This window comes from Volvox carteri, assembly GCF_000143455.1.
Source record: "Volvox carteri f. nagariensis unplaced genomic scaffold VOLCAscaffold_36, whole genome shotgun sequence".
Taxonomy (NCBI): domain Eukaryota; kingdom Viridiplantae; phylum Chlorophyta; class Chlorophyceae; order Chlamydomonadales; family Volvocaceae; genus Volvox; species Volvox carteri.
Genome location: NW_003307579.1, coordinates 572,027 through 592,353, shown reverse-complemented (window position 1 = coordinate 592,353; position 20,327 = coordinate 572,027). Strand labels below are relative to the sequence as shown.

The 20,327-nt window shown below is 55.4% G+C and overlaps 3 protein-coding genes across 3 annotated transcripts, besides 4 other annotated features; 1 reads left to right on the top strand and 2 right to left on the bottom strand.

Moving 5' to 3' along the window:
* Window positions 1-59: 59 nt before the first annotated feature.
* Window positions 60-152: a sequence feature (Protein overlapping with rRNA (VOLCADRAFT_105959, EFJ45406.1) was converted to a misc_feature.).
* A 309-nt stretch (window positions 153-461) lies between these two features.
* Window positions 462-989: a sequence feature (Protein overlapping with rRNA (VOLCADRAFT_105959, EFJ45406.1) was converted to a misc_feature.).
* Window positions 990-4,000: 3,011 nt separating this feature from the next.
* Window positions 4,001-4,032: a sequence feature (Protein overlapping with rRNA (VOLCADRAFT_105959, EFJ45406.1) was converted to a misc_feature.).
* Window positions 4,033-4,906: 874 nt separating this feature from the next.
* Window positions 4,907-4,949: a sequence feature (Protein overlapping with rRNA (VOLCADRAFT_105959, EFJ45406.1) was converted to a misc_feature.).
* Window positions 4,950-6,732: 1,783 nt separating this feature from the next.
* Window positions 6,733-9,465, bottom strand: VOLCADRAFT_94235 (uncharacterized protein; the record flags this gene model as incomplete). The annotated part of the gene is made up of 5 exons (XM_002953386.1): window positions 6,733-6,885; window positions 7,222-7,423; window positions 7,598-7,721; window positions 9,285-9,367; window positions 9,458-9,465. The coding sequence occupies 5 exons, from the start codon at window positions 9,463-9,465 to the stop codon at window positions 6,733-6,735; spliced, it is 570 nt and encodes a 189-aa protein (XP_002953432.1).
* A 207-nt stretch (window positions 9,466-9,672) lies between these two features.
* On the bottom strand, window positions 9,673-13,407 carry VOLCADRAFT_105958 (uncharacterized protein; the record flags this gene model as incomplete). Its single annotated transcript, XM_002953385.1, has 6 exons — window positions 9,673-10,855; window positions 11,534-11,612; window positions 11,806-11,901; window positions 12,238-12,271; window positions 12,346-12,433; window positions 13,382-13,407. The coding sequence occupies 6 exons, from the start codon at window positions 13,405-13,407 to the stop codon at window positions 10,669-10,671; spliced, it is 510 nt and encodes a 169-aa protein (XP_002953431.1). The 3' UTR covers window positions 9,673-10,668.
* Window positions 13,408-15,210: 1,803 nt separating this feature from the next.
* Window positions 15,211-20,265, top strand: VOLCADRAFT_94233 (uncharacterized protein; the record flags this gene model as incomplete). Its single annotated transcript, XM_002953486.1, has 7 exons — window positions 15,211-15,233; window positions 15,739-15,902; window positions 16,017-16,201; window positions 17,832-17,945; window positions 19,012-19,060; window positions 19,386-19,504; window positions 20,194-20,265. 7 exons carry the CDS (start codon window positions 15,211-15,213, stop codon window positions 20,263-20,265), a joined length of 726 nt encoding a protein of 241 aa, XP_002953532.1.
* Window positions 20,266-20,327: the final 62 nt, after the last annotated feature.

Below are 20,327 nucleotides of genomic sequence, written 5' to 3'. Positions count from 1 at the left end.
AAATGACGGCATCGGCCCTCATCGGCCGTACATTGCTAACTGTACGACATCGTACATACCTGCGCCATCATGAGCCTCATGCGCTCCGTGTACACGCTGCTCGCGCACTCCATGGGCCGCCCGTGGTTCTTCGAGTACGGCATGCAGTACACCTGTTTGTGAGGGTGGGGAAGGGAGTCAGTCAAATTCTGACAAATGGGTTTTTGCTGACGCGGCGGCGTTACGGCATCCTCGATACCACCCGCACTACCACCCGCCCATCCACTCACCCATCCCACATACAGAAACACAATCAGAAACACATACAGAAATACACAGTGCTTCTCTGGAGTTACTGACTCGGGTTCCACCCACCCTCTTGCCGGGATCAGGCCCATGGTACCCAGATCACTAAATAAACTCGTAACACATACATGCAGACAGACAGACACAGACAGACAGACAGACAGGTGTACACACACCTTGACAATAAATCGCTTGGAGGAGCCCGGCACGTTGCCGAAGAACAGCCACCCATTGGTCGCCCCCTTGCCGTGCATGAAGGCCACACCACCCAGGCCGTCCGCCTCGACAGGGGCCGCGTGCATGTCCGTAAGTAACGTCGTACATCCCGTACAGCGAGTACAATTCGGCTTGAGCTGTTTTTCATCGTGGTCGAGCGGTCGGATTAGATCCGGATGGATCAAATTTGGATTTGCGAGAGCTCCAGGGATTCCGGATGCCGCTGACGCTGCCTCGTAGTCGGGGTCGACCTCCGAAGCCCAGGCGCTGTCCTGGACGCCCTCAACGGTGGAAATTAAATTGCCGGATCCAGCAGGTAATTCCGATTTGAATTGTGACAGGCGTCGCAAATGGCGGAGGCGCATGTGTGCGGCCGCTTCGCGCGTGGTGTCCACGGGAAGCGGGCGCGAAGGTAGGCATTCGTAGCAGTAGTTGCACGAGTCTATGTGCGGGAGCCCGCTGGTGTCTATTTCCTCAGCTGTAGCGCCCTGTCAGGGAGGGACAGGGGCAAAATCCGCTGATAGTTCTGGGTCTGGGGTCAGGTGAAAGGAGCTCGTGACGCAAGGGATTCGGCGGCGGGCAAGGTGGGTTAATATGCAACACGCGCAAAATTGAAACCCAATCTGGTTGAGAGTTGCGATCTGGCGTACCAAGTATTGAATAAGGTATATTGATAAAAGCAGCAATAGTGCTGCAAAGCTCCCTGAGCTCCGCATGGGGATTCGCCGGCGTAGCAACAGCCACTTGTCGAGCCCTCACGGTAAGGCAAGAACAAGCTCACCCTTAACAGATCAGGTGCAAAAGTCAAACTATATCCATCAATGAGATGTGATCAGCGACGAAAATGTCGTAAATGAGCCAAGGCATTGCATATGGTTCAACATATGCAAGGTGATGAAAGCAAGTTGATCAGTTGTCTGTATTGAATTGAATAAGCTAGATATTTAGGCTATGCACAGATGAATTGCGAACAGGACAAATGTTTGCCGTGATATCTGTTAACATGAAGCCTGATCAGGTTTGTTACAGAGTTTGACCTTTACTGTATGTAATTATGCATAACAATGTCTACTTCACCCCAAACATACACAAGTAATGGGATTTATGGATTTTGTTGACTTGATTTACAGTGTGTTTCCACTTGCGCGCACATTAACTTTCCAACCTTATTTTGAACGTGGGCATAGTTTGTGGTTAGTGAACAGGTGTTTTCATTAAGCGCCCCGAAACCATACGACATGTTTTCTCTGGAGACATTTTCGGTCGATGCCCAAAGACTCGCCAATTAGCCATAAAAGCGTGCTGGGCCGTTTGAAGGTTTAATTCGTTCGACTGGGTTTAGCGACCAGGCTCGGAAATTCGCTGGTCAAAGGGGCGTTTGCAGCAATGGATAATGGAAAAGACAGGTGTCAACGAAAAGCCTGGAAAAGAACAAACGATGGCGTGAAAAATTTCCAGCTCAGAAATTAATGTCCAGTCTGAAATTTATCAACAGGTTTGAGGCCTTGATGACTATTGTGCCGCTAATGTGGACTTAGTGTATGAGGCGTTTCCACTGCACCCTTCGGCTTCTCGCGTACGGGGCCGCGAATTTCGCCAACCTCGCATTGAAACACAGGTTGATGGGGTGTTACACTGTGGGCGGCTCTCGTCCCGAGAAAGGAGGAGCACCGGGGGCCCTGACCGGGGGTCGAAACACAGCGCAGGGCCGGGCTCGCGGCTCTACGTCCGTCTGTTCCTCCGCGCGCGCCTCACTCCCTCACTCACGCCAACCGGGGCGCTCAGGTTGTTCCGCCTGTGCAACGCAACAACATATAATATAGAACGGGGCTGTGCCGTGTTTATTGAACTGATGTTCAACAACTGAAACAGCCGTACAAACACGGAACAGCCGGACGTGCTATGTGATTACACCCTCAGGGCAAAAAAGGTCAATTCCGCAGCAATCTTGCGGACGCAGAGGGCGGCAGATGATTGACAGACATTTTTATATGAGGGCAGCGAAAAAGGCACCTCCTGGTTTGTAAACACGGACCTGCACTTTGTAGAGGTCAGTTATGAAAGGTACATCAACCACACTCTGTTTCATATGACGGTCACTCCATCTAAGCATCGTCAAATTCTGTTGTCCGTTAAACTAAGGGGCGAACGCAGGTCCGACAAGTCGGGTGTCGGCTTCCTCGAAGCCGGAAAAAGGGCGGGGGGCCCTGCATCCGTACAGGCCGGTAGCTAGGGTAGTGTCAACGTGGTGGGAGCTGTGCTTGTTGCAGCAGTGCTGATGCTGTGGGAGCTATGCTTGTCAGAGCGTGGGAGGCAGGAAGCCGACACACGTTGTCAGAGCGCGGGAGGCAGGAAGCCGGGGCTCATAACCTGATGAAGAGACGGTGTCTCTCTGGAACCTAGTAGACACGGTTAAGAGTCATTGGCCGTTACACGCAGTCTGGAGGTCCGCGACCTGCCACCGACAGCCCCTTGCTTGGGTGTAAGCGTATGAGTCTGAGGTGCCGTTAGCGGCACACAGCAGGGGCTCGGCCGCCAAGTCCGCGGTCCAGGCCGGCTGCTCAACGCTCAGCAGACACAATCGCAGCTTGCCAGCCTTCAGCCTGTTGGCTTTGCGGTCTGGTGCCGCAGCCATAACACACACGGAAATCAGCGCCGTACAGCACCGTACGCACTGCCTACGGCGCCCCTTCAGGCATTGACCCGCCTGCTCACGCGCCCTTGGCGGCCCCCTCAAAGCCTAGCTCGACACACTTCCCAAAAGCCCTCAGCACTTTCATGTGCTGTCTTATGTTTATTTCCGAAGCGCCAGCGGCTTCAGCAATCCGCCCAACAGCCGCCGCGGCACACTCCCATTGGCCAAAGTAATTCTATAAACGAACAGCAAGCGTACTTCATAAAGAAATGAAATCAAATTTCTCGGCCTGCTGGTGGCAAGTCGGAATGCCCTTGCGGGCAAATGGTAACACAAGCTGGGTGTTCGAGTTATCATACGCCGTAATCTCAGAATTGGATAATGGGAAACGCGGCACCTTTTGAGATTACATTTAGCCCGAGAGGCGTTTATGTGACTTTGAGCTCGGTCAATGGAGGCAGCCAAACTTGTTTGTGCTCATACGATTTTTGTTTGCTACAGGCGAGACACCTTGCAATAGAGAATGCTAAATAGTACCAATAACGCGTTTCAGCAGGGTGAGATATTATCTTTGGTCTGTTACACACACACGGCCACACGGACATGGGCAATCCTACAGAGCGGGGGGCCCCTGGGCGCTTCGCGCTGGGGCCCCGCCCCAAAACGGGTGATGGACTCTTAAGAGCTCAAACGTTGGCCGCGATAAGCAGCGTGTCCCCCCTGTTTCCGGCAGAGCCGAGGGGGCGAATGTTGGTTCGAGGTTCTCAGTATTTTCCCCCGCACTTGCACATCTTCACTGTTTTTCTACATTACCCTGCGTTTTCGATACGCCGCAAACACTGGTTACTGATCCGTAGCCCTCACCAGCGCCGGTAGCAGCTCGAATTGGGCTTTGTCTGTTGTGTATGTGTGTATGTGTGTGTGTTACATGGTTGGGGGTGCGTGATCCCAAGCAACGTACTACACTGGCGCGCACATGAATAACCAAGCACACGAAAAAGCAGGAAAGGTCCTCATGAGCCTGTTCCTTACGGCTGCACTGATGGTGAGGCTGACAAAGGCGACCTGGCGGCAGCTGCAACTGCCTTTATCACCACCACCACCACCACCGCGGTACGGGAGGTCAATGTTGTGGCGCATGCACTTCCAGAACGAGCATACCCACAACAGCCGTATTAGTGCCGTTCGCCGCCCATCTTGTCCTTTGTGCGATGATCCCTGCAGCCACAGATGGGTGTTTCCTTGTGTTGGCCGTGTTGGTCGCAACTAGGGCTGGGAATTACGGTTACGGTCCTTACGGAGTTGCGCATTACGCCTTTCGCAATTACGGTGACCCCCCAAAAACACCGTAAAATGACGGTCCTTACGGTGTAATGCAATTACGGTTACCAAAAGGTCCAAATTACGGTCGGACCGTAAGCGTACGAGCCAATACCGACGACCACACCTCGAAACATGCCATTTCGTCCCTTGGAGCTACGGGATAGTCTTAAAAAGCTTATTATACATTAATCTATGATTAAATTATCACAAAAGACAGCCAAAAAATGCTGAATGAGGCGAAACCATTTCAACCGGAGCACCGCGCGCGCATCGAGTACTGCATCTGTTGTATGCCATCATGCCATATGCTAAATCCTCAACCAAGAATGATGCTCCTAATATATACGGGCCGAACGTGCGTAACAGTGTCAGTCCTGGGCACAGCTCCCAGCAAGGTGCTGCCCTTCATTTGGGCTGAGAAACGCTGCTTCATGGTCAGCGGCTTACCAGGGGCAGTGTCGGAGCCCGCCTTTGGCTGGATGCCACCCATGTCGCGGCTAAATACAAGCTTAGGTGCAAGTAACCCTGATAAAACTATGTAAAAAGGTATGAAATAAGTTTATCTATCGTTATATAAAAGAAAAGAAAGGATTTGGCTCCGAAAATGAGGACCGTAAATCGTTACGGTCCACTTTGCCCCGGAACCCACCGTAAATTTCGGTATTTACGGCGTTGCGCATTACGCCTTTCGCAATTACGGTCCATTTTATGGGATTACGGTGTTTTTCCCAGCCCTAGTCGCAACCCCCACGGGGCCGTGGCCCCCCTGGGCCGTGCCCCACGGGTTGCTCCGCTTTCTGCTGTTGCCGCAACTGCCACCCCAGTCGCTGCCTTTCGGCGCTGCCACTGTCGTGGCGGCGTTCAACACCACCAGCATGGCGCCATAACGGATCACCTCCGGATCCGCTAACTCTTAATAACCCCGAACTCCGACTCTGGACGCCTTGGAATCCGAACACCACTCGGTGGCCCCCTCGCCACCGGCGTCATGCATCTGCACCAGACACGGCACCGGATAAACAATCCTGATGTGCGACCGTAGAGGGTTTGTTGTACAACAAACCACACATATGCCAAAACGAATATTAATCTATGACAAATATTAATTCTCTAGACCGATTCATGAAGCTATAGCAGCAGCAACAGCTGTGAGCTGCCGCAGTAGCTGCTGCTAGGCGACGTGTATGTGTAGTATTATGAATCCATCCATACATGGCATATCCCTATCCCTATGGCTGCCTCTGGGTGGGAGCTAGCTATAGGGGATTCCTCCTTAGCAACTGGACTAGTCGCTCCCGAGACGTGCAGCGGGCCAGCTTGTACCCCAGCTGCCTCCAAGTAGCGGGGCAGTAGCTCTCCTGCACGAAGAACGGCCCTGCTACCTGGGAGCAACTGGGGCACAAGCTGGCCCGCTCACAGCCAAACCAACAGAGCCAAACCAGCAGAAATAACGCACATAACCGCAATAACCGCTGCAATGCGCCTTGATCAAATGGTGCTCTGCCAGCAACGGGGCAAACACATGCTCGGGCACAACACACCGGCACGGTACAGCCACTTCTAGAATGCCAAACGCAGCAGCTGTTCGGCCTAGGCGGGAACGGCCGCTGCCCCTGTGACTGAAATCACAGGTACTTAACGGACAATGATTTCCCTGTAGGTTGCTTGCAGCGTGGTCGGTGTGGAGGGCAGCGTGCCGCTTGCGTACACGCCGATCTTGTGGTAGTGCACCTGGAATTTGGAATTGGGGTGAACACCCCCAAACGGAATGGATGAATGTCGACACAGCGGGCTCCAGGACATGGTGCTTAGTTTAGTATGAATTCCGTACCAGTGAAGCCCGGCAGTAAGCATCATGCTATATGCGGCCACTGGTATTGATTTGTACCAGGGTTTGTGCCATCTTCCCCCAGGGCCAAAACCTAGTGCCCTTGGTTTTAGCCCTGCCGCCCAAGGGACGCGCCTGAAACCGGGCGCACATGACTGGGCTGGGGTTTTTTTTCAGACCGAAGTTTGTACTTATCTGCTGTCCCTCGTAAGTGCACGGGAAACCGGACCAGCGATGTTTGGTAATAACACCTTACTCTTTGGGGTAACATCAGAGTGGGGGATGTCCCACTTTCCCGGCTGTAGCCCGGCTGTATCACACCCCCTGGAGCCGCACCTCCGTTCTCGGGAGCTTGCGGTCAGGGATGGTGTTCTTCAGTACCCCGTCGACATACAGCGCGATGGTGTTGGCACCGGCGTCATGGCGGATGCGCAGATGCGTCCACTTAGGGGCGTAGATCCCGGTAGCCCATAGGTGCACCATAGTCAGTTAGACCGCCGGCCGTGTTGGCGCCGTGATAGGTGATCTGAGAGATGCCGTTGGAGTTCTTGCTTACTCGCAGTTGTAAGCACGGCTTGCCGTAGTTGGTGTCAAAGATCTGCATTCATGTAATGGCCATCGGCATTGGTCAGCTGCCGCCCCTTCCACTATGCGCGCGCGAATCTAGATCCCGGGACATGCAACCGCCATGCCTTTCCGGCTTGCAATACGCACATGATCCACCAGTCCTTACACACCATAACTGACAGACTGAGCGGGCGCTACGGGCTGTGGCGGTCGTGGGCAAAAAAGGCTGGCAGACGGGTGTGCAGGTGTGCTGCCGCCACCTCGATTGAGAGGAAATCAGGGCCCCTGCCTGCACACCCTCGCATGTCTGCTGACTCAAGGTACTGTACACGGCAGTGTGTGGTGTGGTTTACCTCCGCATGCGCACCTGGAACAGGTTGGCGCCCACGACGCCCGCTTTGATGCTGATGTTGAAGGAGGTGTCACGCACGGTAGAGCCACTGTAGTCCTTGTTGCTGACGCGCAGCTCAGTACGCGGGTTGGTAAGGGAGCCGGCTTGGAAGGGGTCGTCGTCGGTGGAGACCTTCAGGGTGATGTTGCCGCAGCTTCCCACGGAGGTGGGGGGCCACCTGCATCAGGCGGGCGGAAGTGTTGGCCGGTTCGAGCAGAGTGCCCGGTTGCTCTAAATCCATGGACCCTGGTCTGGTCTCATTTGTCCGGGAAGAAGAGCCAACCCCGGCCCAGTATATATACGGTTGTGAACCCGAGAGTCACGGTGTGAAGCTCGGCCGCTCCAGACTCACGGAGACATGTACAGGGACGATGAGGACGATGAGTAGGGCCGCTGAATGCTATACTGAAAACTGTTGCCACTGCAGCTGTATGAGTAGGTGTTTGTGTCCGCCGCCAACAGACGCTCACCGGCCGCTGCGAGGAAGAGCCCGGTCAGGGCAGAACACTGCAACTCTTATGCAGGATTGCTGCATATGGACAGCCCTAGGTCGTGCCCTTTAATCGATCGGCTGTTTCGCAAGCCCTCCGCTCCCACCAAAGGGTACTCTTGCTCCTACTCGCTTACCCACGACGCGGCTGACCGACAAGACCAGACCTGACAGAATTACGGTTAACAAACGCATCGTCCCCGTCATTGGCTTTGCAGACCGGAAATGACCGGAAATGAACAACAATGGCAGTGAGCGATGCAAGGCGAAAACAAGTTGGGTGTCGGCTTCAAGGAAGCCGGAAAAAGGGCGGGGCCCCTCTGCATCCGTACAGGCCGGTAGCAAGGGTGGCAAGGGTGACAATTGATGGGTAGTGTCAACGCGGTGGGAGATATGCTTTGTTGCAGCAGTGCTGATGGTGTGAGAGCTAAGCTTGCACCGGCGGAATCGTCAGCACCGCCTGCGGGCTCCACGCGAATCGCATCCATTCCGGGTGCATGCCGCATGGACAGTGCGGCAGACCGCAAGTCGGAATGCCCGTGCGGGCAAATGGTAACGAAAGCTGGGTGAATTTCGGTGCTGTCTGTGATGTTTATCCCCGAAGCGCCAGCGGCCTCAGCAATCTGCCCCACAGCCGCGGGGTTCATCGGGGCACACCGCAAGTCTCAGGAGGCCCCGTGCATTGGCCAAAGTAAATGTACAAACAAGGAGCTTGTGTATTTCATAGAGAAATGAAAGCAAATTATGTTGGCCTGCTGGTGGCAAGTCGGATTGCCCATGCCGGCAAATGGTAACACAAGCTGGGTGTTCGAGTTATCATACGCCGTCATCTCAGAATTCCATTGTGAGATACGCGGCAGCTTTGGGGATGAAATTTAGCGCGAGAGGCGTTGATGTGGCTTTTGAGGTCGGTGAATGGAGGCAGCTAAACTTGTTTGTGCTCATACGGTCTTTGTTAGCTACATGCGAGATACCTTGCAATAGAGAATGCTGTATAGTACCGATAACGCGTTTCAGCCGGGTGAAATATTCTGTTTGGTCCGTTACACACTCAAGGCCTGGGAGTTCGAGTTATCATACGCCGTCATCTAAGAATTCAAATATGAGATACGCGGTACCTTTTGAGATGAAATTTAGCGCGAGAGGCGTTGATGTGACTTTGGCCTCGGTCAATTGAGGCAGCCAAACTTGTTTGTGCTCATACGATTTTTGTTGGCTACATGCGAGATACCTTGCAATAGAGAATGCTGTATAGTACCTATAACGCGTTTCAGCCGGGCGAGATATTATGTTTGGTCCGTTACACACACACACACACACACACACACACACACACACACACACACACACACACACACACACACACACGGACATGGGCAATCCTACAGGTCGGGGCCCCCCTGGGCGCTTCGCGCTGGGGCCCCGCCCAAAAAAAACCACTGGTAGTTGTTGCCGACACTTTCTAAGGGGCACTTGCTTGTATGTCAACTTTCCAAATTAAACAACAATCACTCCTACTGTATAACAGTATGGCATGTATTGAAATCACCTCCGTTTCCAGGCGCCCCGCCCCGCTCAGTGGGTTCGTAGTAGGTGTCTGGCTGGTCAACTGCCGTAGGCGGGCGGAGGCCGCTGCAGGCGGGCGGGTTCAGAACAGGCCACTTTCACAATGTTTAAAAAGTCGCCCAACACTGAGGTTGTCAGACATCTTTACACTCTCACCTGTCCATTGCCTTGTGTCACCTCCCTCCCTATGGCAGTCCGGAGACGTGTAGCTCGCAAAAGGCTCAATGTGGCTAGGGGGCAGTTGTCTGGACGGGTTACTGTAAATGTGCAGTCCCGAAACAAAGCACGTGAAAAAGCATGGATATCTAACTGATGAATGCATCATAAACCCTAAGAATGATTAACATAAAACCTAAGAGGTCGTTGACAAACACCGGTGCCGAATTACAGTGATGGACAGGAAGTGAAGGAGCGGAGGAGGCAGCCCCCCACCTTTCCACCTCCACGGCCTACCCACCCACTTCCAAGGATGGCGTGCGAGAGAAGTCGGGAGAGCGTCACACACATTATAAATCTAGTATGAAAAAGAGTAATCAAAGCAAGCATTTAGCTGACAGGTTGCATGTCTCTCATGTCACTCCGACAAGGCTTTCTGAGACTCCTGAGGCTTTCTGGCATTTTGCCATTTTGACGGCCCCCGACTTGCAAGACGGTGGACTCTCGTGAGCTGCTAGCCCACAGCGCATCCGAAAATTGGAATATCATCAAAATTATCGGCAAACTGTAGTATCACGGGTATCACGGGATCTGTCATCCGCCGATCGGTTCTTTTCGGCAAAAAGACGTGATACAACGCAAACGCTCTCTACCAGACCATGCATGTCATCACACTGCCCTAGTGCAATTGCAAATATGATCCCCTCCACCATTATTACTTTATATACACAGACCAATCCATAAAATTCCGTCGGACAAGTAAAGTAAAAAACTGCTTTTCCAGTGCATAAGGACTCAGGCAGCCCAATAATAGAACTGCCAGTAAAAATACACTCTTTTAACCACCTTTTTTGTGGCCTCGCCTCTAAAACACGTCGTCCGCAATCCCCTACGAGGCAATGTTTTAGTACTACACTACGGATCCCTTCACCCTGCTGCAGCCCCCCGCACTACGCCAAACTGCTCAATCCCTTTTACAGGATTTTACCACCACCACCATCACCGCCACCACCCATTTACGACATTTCATTGCGCGTTTTGCGGGAAACAAACCCCCCGTCCCCCGTCCCCCGTCCCCCTCCCCCCTCCACCTTTCGGTGCCTTCCCCTCCTCAGCGAGGGTTCTCTACGATGTACGACCGCCACCACAACCCCCGGCGCCGCCAGCTCGTCAAGACAAAATACACCAAGACACGCAGCGAAGAGGGCCGCTCAGAGGTCGCACTGCTTGGTGCCGCCGCCATCCGTCGCGTCCACTGTACGGCACGACGCCTTGCCCGCCCCCTCCATTTCCCGCCGCTTCAGCAGCACCTCCAGCGCCTCGCGTCCCGTCAGTTGTGTACGGTATTTGGCCCACACGTCGTACACCTTGTTGGCGAGTGCCAGTACGGTGGGATTCCTGCGCGGTACGACACACACGTCATTTTCACGTCAGTATCCTTAATGCCCCCGTTACGAATATGCCCCGTTATGAATATGGGAAGGGGCCACACCCAGAGAGAGAGAGAGAGAAAGCCTACGAGACCTTCACATCGGCTGACTGACCGATAAGGGTACATATGCGCGGGGTGCATGTGTTTGTATCATGTGTGGGACAGGGGGGTCGTATCTTCCCCCGTGGCCGCTACCCGGCGAAACCCTTTGTGCCTTCTCCGGTACTTTGGGGTACCCTCGAGCTCATCCAGTCACCCAAGCCGACTTCTCAGTGGATTGCTCAGGTTCAGCACCCACCACCGGCATCCAACGTAATCTACCGGATCAACTGCGGCTCAACTCCATTCCTGGTCAGCTCGCAGGTTAACTTTATCCCAGGTCACCACCGTCCATCGACCAGGGGCACTATCACCTTCCATCCAATTGGAAGGATTTTCGACCCTGGCAGGTCTCGATCCCGGGATCTCCCGGGGGTATTGGTGTGTGCGATACCAGTAGTGCCTAAAGTATACTTGACGTACATCTGTCTGTCTGTCTGCATATGTAATATAGTATAATACAATATAATAATATACAATACAATAATATTTATGTCCACTACGTACAAAGGTATTAATTTAACTACGTTATCCGCTGTCCTTACTTCGTAATGCCGTACACCCAGCCCAGCCCCACCGCATCGTACACCAGACGAAACACCTCCACCCCCGTGTACACGCGACCTGGGGAAGAGGGGAAGGGAGGGGGAAAGATGGAAGAAGGAGGAAAGGGAAGAAGATGGGATGAAGTAAGGACTGCCGGCTGGAACATGACCGGCCCCCTCATAACGCCCTGGCAACGGCCCGTGTGTAATTCGGATGTCTGAATGAGAAGCTTCCTGCGGCTCTCGAGCCAGCGGGAGCCGGGGTTACTGACCTCCCCCCATCCCCACCCCCACCCGACCCCGACCCCGACCCGCTGTCCTGAGGGGCACTTTCCTTCCGCGGTTATTCCATGAATGGTCGCCATGGCCTGCGTGTAGACAGGAGGGGGGGGGCTGGTGAGGTGGGGAATCCGAACATGGCCTTTTCTGGGGGGTGAGGTGAAATCCTACTTATACACAAAGCACACATACATACATACATACATACATACATGCATACATGCATACATACATACATACATACATACATACATACATACATACATACATACATACATACATACATACACACACATGCATACATGCATACATGCACACATACGTACACATACATTGCCAGCTAGTGATGTTGGTCACTCTTTTACGTGTCCGAAATGTATTGCCTTACTATGGTAAGGCGTTACCCTCCCTCCCTCCCTCCGTACCCGAGTCTTTGGACGTCTCCTGGAAGAACCCCCCCTTCATCGCAGCTTAGGGCCATAAGGGCGTGCGGATGGCGGTGTCACCCCTCCCCTCCCCCCCCACCCATCTACCTGTTCAAATGTGATCCCCGCGTTTTCCGCCGGGTTGTACTGCGGACTGGCGATATCCACAAACACCACCTTGCCGGCTTGGTTGCGACTGCACGGTCGGCGGGGTAGGAGAGTGGGTTGTGAGGGTGGTGGCTAGGGGGTGGGGTGGGGTGGGGAGGTGAGAAGGGGGGTAGGGGGTTGCTTGGCCCACCTCGCCCCTCCTCCCGAACGTCTCATTCAAATGTTTATTCCCTCTGAACTCCCCCTCCTCCCCTCCCCCTCTACTTCTTTACGGCTTCGTGCTGCTACTTTTCTTCCGCTCTTACTTTAGTCTTGGCGGCTAGGTAGGTAGGTAGGTTTCCGCGGTCATCATAATTACATCATCCCGAGGGCGCCGCCTTCAAGAATGCCTACTGGTCAGTTCTGCTTCTTGTACATTCTTTCCTTGGCAGCAGCTTCACTCGTTCACGTGGTTCGCCTTTCTCCCTCCTCCCCTCCCCCTCCTCCCCTTCCCCGAGCTTTGTCGGTGAATCACGTTGCGTCGGTCAGCTAGCCAGGTTAGGATAGTTGGGTCGGTCGGGTCGGGCGCGTGTTGGGGGGCTGGGAGGAGCACTTGCACGTCACCAACAGCTTATTACCTGCAGCTTATCAGCCAGTTTTGGTCCAGCCTCTCCAGTTCCGCCGCCAGGCCGGCGAGCAAATTTATTCCAGCTCACGTCACCTCTTCCTCTACTCGTGTCAGTTTTCTACTCTTTCGCCGCCTTTACACGTACCTATACAATATTACGGTTTGTTCTCCTGCTCTTTTTCCGCACTTTATTTTAGTCATGGCGGCTAGGTAGGTAGTTTTACGCTATTGTCATGACCACATCATCGCGACTGGACTTCTTCTTCACAACCGTCGACTGGTTCTGCTTTCTTTTTACATCCGGCGCAGCCCTCTTTCCTTGGCATCACCTTCACTCGCTCGTTGTTCGTCGTCTTTCCCATTCCCCCCTTTCCGCGGGGCGGAACCGGATGACGAGGCAAGCCCCCCCCTTACCCCCCTTCCCCCTACCTCCGCAGGAAGTTGACCTCCTGCATGTTGGGTACGGAAGTACGACATGTTGCATGAAATGAAAGATGGGTGGGGGGATGAGGTGTTACGCGGGATGTGCATGTGGCAGTGGCGGATTGCGGGTGGTGGTGGGCGGTCTCAAGGACATGGGGAGCACCGTGGGACGTGTGAGGGAGCGGTGATGGGAATAAGGGGAAGAGAACTTCATCAAAACGTAAAAAGCACCTGACGGACTGGAAGGCACACACATGGCTCTAGCATAGCTCAGTCAAGCCCAGCCCAGCTCTCTCAGAGCAGCCCCCTGTACGACGACTCCACAATCCTGAGTACGACCCTCCTTTTATGTGGCGGATACGACACATCAGTTTTAATTTTGACCTCGGGAACAGGAGCGTGCCGGACATTAAAACCCTACAACCCACTCGTCAACTACTGCTGGGAGGCGTTGGTAGTGGCGGCGGCAGCGGCAAAGTACGGCACCTCCAGGCAGCCACCCAGGGAGTGGTGGCGTGGGCGGTGCCCGTGGTTGTGGCTCCACTCCCAGGTAAGCTAGGACAAAACCGCTTCCCCCCTCCTCTCATCCCCCGGGGGTCCCCCTGCACCCCCCGCCTTCCTCCTGTCCACATACTTGCGTGCCGTTTCACTAACAGACCCATTGTCGTACAGCCTGCCCTAGATTTACCGAATGCGAGCAACTTCTTCCCCCTCACCCCAGCTACCCATAACCCGCTGGGGACTGCGGACGGGAGGCGGTCAACCAGCAGTCAGCCAGGCAGGCCATGCGGCCACCGAGCGACGAACAAGTTACCGTCAAGAGAGCTTCTCCCGCTTCCCATGCAGGGGAGATGTTGTGGGGGGGAGGTCAACGTGGCCGCATCGTAACAAGTCGTAACGTACCTTCAAGCAAAGGGGACATTCGCCGTCGTACAGTAGTCGTACATCCCAGGAAGGGCGGGGAGGAGTCTCTGTAATAGTTTTTGTTGTTGTTGCTGCTGCTGCTGCTGCTGCTGAGTAGAGGAGGTAGGTTGAGGAAGCAAGGTATTAGGGAGTGATAGGAGATTGAGGTTTGTGCGGCAGCGCCATGATCCAACATTGACTGTTGGCCGCACCTGGAGCTGAATTTGAGCCGCTTGCTCTCGCCACGACGAAGCACGCTGCACGAGGTGCTGGCCGCTGCGTTGCCAGTGGCGACGCCTGCATTTATTTTTCCATCTGTGAGACATAGGTCCCTTCCGTCTTTCAATCTTCTGACAGTCGTTGATGTAGTGGTTAACGTGACAATAAGCGACTTTTGGTCTAAAACTTCAGCAAGGAGCTTCGTTAGTTCATCTTATCTAAAATGATTTTACCAGTCGCGAGGTTGCCAGGGCCATGCGCATGTTGCAATGGATGCGACAAGCAATAAGGAGTCGTGTCCAGGGGGAGTACTTGAACCTTGTAGTTAGCCTCAGGCTAAAAGCGAGTACCTGGAAGGAGGAGAAGAACTGGTAGCCGGTGTGCGGTTGGGAACGCGGTCTTAACGACGACCACACAGTTTACCGTTCGTCGTACGCAAGCAACTTAAAAACAACTTGTGCTCCGGCATTGGGTCGTTAGTACGTATGCATTAAAAAGTTTGCATGGCAGAAGCGCAGCAAATCTTTTTGCAAGGCGTAATCCCGTCTCCGGGTCGTGCTTGAGCCAGTCTTCCTACAGGGTGACCCTGTGACCATCCCCAAAGAAGGTGACCGGCAGTTCGGCCGGCAATAAAATGCCGCGTCTTTGTAGTCAGAGGCGCTCTTGCCAGCGCCAAGGCTGCTACATTGCTTCCTCTCGGCGGACTGTCCCGCATGCGCCATGGAGCTGCTGCAGGGTGAGAGCACACAGGCTTGGCTCGCTCAGTGCAACTTTCTATCCATCCAATGCTGACGATGTATGCGAGGATGGGTTCGGCAGAGCCGTTCAATGTGTTTTCTGGGAGCCTGGCCATGGCCATGCTTGGCCCTTCGGGACGGGCCGGGCTTGCCCATTCACTGCAAGCATCAAAATCACCTCCCCACTACCTTCACAACTCACTTAAACTTTTCAAACAGCTCACCAGTGTGGAGCCGCAGGGCATTCCCATCAAACACCCCTTACCTCAATCCCTATTTGCTACATGCTCCTACCTCCTTACAACCCTCATCCCTAGTCCCTACCTGCCTCATACCCTCTTTTCAAGCCAACCAACTACTAACCAACCACTTACCAACTATTAACCGAAATAATGCCTTGCAGACCCAGGCGCAAGGTCCCCCCTGCTTCCTGAGCTATCCCTGGAGCTGTCTGACCTCCAGCCCCAACCCGGCGAGTGGACCTGCCTTCTCACCCCCCGCCAGCCACATCACGCCACCGGGCTACTCCCGGGCTTCAGCCGTGGCCTCAGCAACACCACACGCAGCAGCTGATGCCGCGGCCACATTCGCTGCAACGGCCATGAAGCCCCCTGACTCCGTGTTATTGCCAACAGCACCAGCAGCCACCACCACTGCCGCTGCTCCAGGTGCCGCGGCACTGCCGTACTCCGTTCACCTCCGTCACGTGCGGCCCTCCTGGCGCACGCTGGGTCCCGGGCGGCCGCTGCGGCCTCCGCCGCCACCCGCCCTCCCCCACGGAGGCCGTGCCGGCTCGGGAGCAGCATCGGCGGAACAGTACGGCATGGAGGAGGACGAGCGGGAAGAAGAGGGCTGCATTGGCAGGTCTCACGGGGGAGGCAACTACAGCTACAGCTGCTGCTGCCGGGGGAATGGCGCCGATGTGCGTGCGAGTGCGGGTGTGGGTGCTGCCCCCGCCCTCGCCAGGGTTAGCGAGGGCGGGGTGGCGGATGGAACTACGTCGGAAGCCAGAGGAGGAGATGGAAGAGGAGGAGGAGGAGGAGGCGGTGTCGTACTGCAGCTGAGCCAGTCCAAGCGGGGCCGGAAGCTCTTGCTGGCAGCAGCAGCGGCAGTAGCAGCTTTAGCAACGCCATTTGGCCCGGCAGGTACGGCAGGTACGGCGGCGGTACCCAGCTTACATCTAGTTGGAGGGAATGGGCACGTGGTTGTACGTGTATGTACATCTATCTATCTATCTATCTATCTATCTATCTCTATCTATCTATCTATCTATCTATCTATCTATCTATCTATCTATCTATCTATCTATCTATCTATAGCACGTGGTTGTAAACATATACATTATGTGTGTCGATCTCTCTCTCTCTCTCTCTCTCTCTCTCTCTCTCTGAGCCCGCGCCACAGCCAAGCTTCGGCACGGGGGGTTGAGCCCCGTGGGGGCTGGTGCCTGCCTGCCTGCCTGCCTGCCTGCCTGCCTGCCTGCCTGCCTGCCTGCCTGCCTGCCTGCCTGCCCCGTCTCGGTGCCCTGACTCGTCTCTCCCCACTCACCGCGCATCTCTCCCCCCGAACCCCCGGTGACCCGTGTGGCCGTGGTCGTGGCTTTGCGGCTTTTTACTTCCCTAAGTTGCCGAGTTGACCCACGGTGGGGCGGCAGAGAGTGCAGCAGCAGCCACGGTGGTAGCGGCGGCTACGGTTAGCAGCGGTACGACAACGGCCGCATTGGACAGCGTTGGCGTCGGCGCCATCGGCGATGTTGACGCCTCCGCGGCGGCGGCGCTGGTGGCGGCGGGTGTGACGGCGGTCGCACCGGCGGCGGGTTACGTGCCAAGCCCCATGGAGCCCGGCTGGGAAGTCTGGCTGGGCTTCGTTGCGGGTGTGGTGCCATTTCTGATTGGCTCTTACGAGTTCGGGAAGCGAATTGTGAGTTAGACGGGGGGGGAGAGAGGGAGCGCGTATGTGTGTGTGTGGGGGGGGAGGACCCGCCACGCAACACGAATACGGAGTAGGGGATAGAAGCGTGTGTACGACGTCACGGACATACTGGCCACTACTACACAGCTCAGCCTGCGAGGCTGGGGAAGGGGAAGGGGGGGAGCGAGTGAAGCTGCTGCCAAGGAAAGAATGAAGGGACAGGGGGCGGGGAGGACGTCGCGAATTAGAGGTGGGGTCGGTTCGAAAGAGGGGCGCAGCTTCCACGTCATTGCACTCTGTATCACTGCCGCCGGGCCCGGTACCCTTAGAGGCCTGAGGTGTCCCGTGCGCCGCCAGGTCCTTGAGGACTGCCCACCTGAGAGGCCGGGTTGGAGGCGGAAGACATAACACTGTGCTTCCAGCTCCCCACTGTTAAGAATTCTCCCCTGACCTCCCCTTCCTCCCCTGACCTCCCCTTCCTCCCCTGACCTCCCCTTCCTCCCCTGACCTCCCCTTCCTCCCCTGACCTCCCCTTCCTCCCCTGACCTCCCCTTCCTCCCCTGACCTCCCCTTCCTCCCCTGACCTCCCCTTCCTCCCCTGACCTCCCCTTCCTCCCCTGACCTCCCCTTCCTCCCCTGACCTCCCCTTCCTCCCCTGACCTCGCCTCCCCCCACCTGCCCTTCAGATCATCCAGCTGCGTTGTGAGCAGTGCGGGGGCCGGGGCCTGGTGGCCTCCTCCGGGCCCGGCCGTGACAGATACCTCAGGAAGTGCCCCCAGTGCGGGGGGTTCTTTCCGTGGGTGGGTGGAGGGGAGGGGGAAGTGGCTGGGGAGGTTGTATTGGGTGGGAGGTAAAGGGGCATGGGAGCCGCCTAGGATTCCACTATTATTGCTCTGTGTATGTGTGTATGCATGTGTGTATATGCACGCCTATGTCTTTTGTGTTTGTGTGTGCCGAAGACCGTTTTCACAGCAAGCAGCCACGACTTCACGGGGATGACTCCCGCCCAGCAACACCCCTCTAAGCCGCCTACCTCTCCCTCCGCCCTCCCCCGCTAGCTCCTTTCACTCCGTCACCGCCACGACTTGTAGCAGTGGTTGCGGTAATGGTAGCGGTAGTGGTAGTGGCAGAGGCAGTGGTACTGCTATGCGACTAGTTTCTCTCTGTCGAGTGATACATTACCGCAACACGATATACTTCCGAAAGCGTATAGCTGTCTGCTCCGGCCGCCCCACGTGTGGGTTTGTGTAACTCCCGGGGGGCCGCTACTTTTCACCTGCACGGTTCCGAGCTTAGTGTCGTTTGCTGTTTCGCGCTACGCCGTCGAGCTAGCTGGATTGGGTGGGTTGGGTTGGTCGGGCCAGGGGTGTGTTAGCTGCCGGGGGGGGGCCTGGGCGGAACACTTGCACCCACAGCAGAGCAACGCATCACGAAAATATCAGCAAAAATCTACTGTTCTACTAACGCCGCCGCCTTACATCAACGTACACTTTCCGATACCCTTCCTTCTTTGCCGCCTTTAGTTTTACACATCACCACTACGGCTTCCGTCTTTTTTCTGCTTCTTCTGCTTTTACAATACTTTCCTTTCATCTAGGTGGCTAGGTAGGTCTTCTGCGTTTTTCGCCTTCAGCCTTCTAGACTTGCCAGCGAGTCAGTCATTCGTCTCGCAACCCAGCTATGGCCACGTCGCCGCCAAGACGATTACGCAGATGCCATCATTGGTCCGTAAATTCTCCTTAGCAGCATTTATAACTTCTCTTGGACGACCCGTGTCTATCTTTGGTGTCTGCTCCATTCGCCAGTGGTTCGTCTTACACCTCCCCTCCCCTCCCCTTCCCCCCTTCCCCCCACCCCCCGGAGCAGATCAGCTGGAAGTTGTTCCTAACGTCCACTGCGGCCCCGGGCAACGGAGGTGAGCACCGCCCGCCGCACCACCTACCGCGAGGTGGTCCCCGTCCGCGGGACTGTGGGGTGCTGCCAGGAGGGGGAAGGAGGGGTGTGTGTGTGGGGAGGTTATAACCCGCGTGGCGGCGGTTATGGTTGGGGTTGGTTGCTGCTCGTATATTGTTTCGCAACTCCCCCGGTGTGATAAGAGTTCACAGAGTCGGTACAGTGGGCGTCTTTGTACATATGTTGTTGGGGCAAGGTGTTGGAGTGACTGGACACCCTACACCCTACACCCATCACCTCCACCCCACCTCGCCACCAGCTCACCCACCACCCCACCCCCACTTCAGGCCCCCTCCAGCAGCCCCGCGGACAGCGAAGCGTCCTCTACTCCATTCCTGAGAAGCCCGACCCGGTCAAGCAGGCGGAGGCGCTTGCCCGTAGCCAGGCAGCCGTAGAAGCTCTACAGGTGCGTATATCGTACCACATGCTTTTATACGACATGTATACGACAGTACAAAGCCGTGTACAGCATGAACGATTACGGTGTGGGTGGGGAGGCCGGAGTGCGGCTGTCATGACATCCTGCCAAAGCTATGACCATGGCCTGCTATTTTCCGTTCGATCAGCTACAGGGAGGTAGCTAGGTGCTACTGCGGGGGGATACCTTCGAGTGTTGGCTGCGAGCGAAAAAGAAAGGAGGTTGAGGGAGTGGGATACCTTCTTTCCCTCTCGCTCACCCCCCTTCTTTCTTTTTCGCTCACAGCTAACGCTAGTGCTGCTCTCCCTGCTAGCCCGGACGAAAGCCCCGAGACCCCCCCCCCTACTAAGCCTAGGCCCTTCGCCTCCGAATCCCCCCTCTACTGCCCCACTTGCACCCTTCCTGCGTCAGTCCCGCATGCTGTTCAGCTCGGAGGGGGTTTCTCTGTGATGACGGAGTGCTGTTATGCGCGGAAATGAGACATTTTTTAATGAGACAAATAAAGGAAAAGGATGTGAAAGTTGTGGGAAAGATGACAGAATTGTAAAGGAAGACTGGCTGGAAAAAGGTCACTGGGGTGGGATCCGTCAGTCTGCCGCCGGTCTGTTGATGGCGGAGTGTGGCTGAGAGCCATCACACGCGTTTGCGCACCCCGCCCGCCCTCTGACTGGCTGCAGGCGGCTGCGCGACCTCGAGAGATGAAAGATGGACACGAAGCGGAGCTGGGCGGGCAACAGCAACAGCAATAGGGGATAAAGAGCGTCAGACAAAAGACGAGGGAGAAGCGGGAGTGCAAGGGTTTATGTACTGC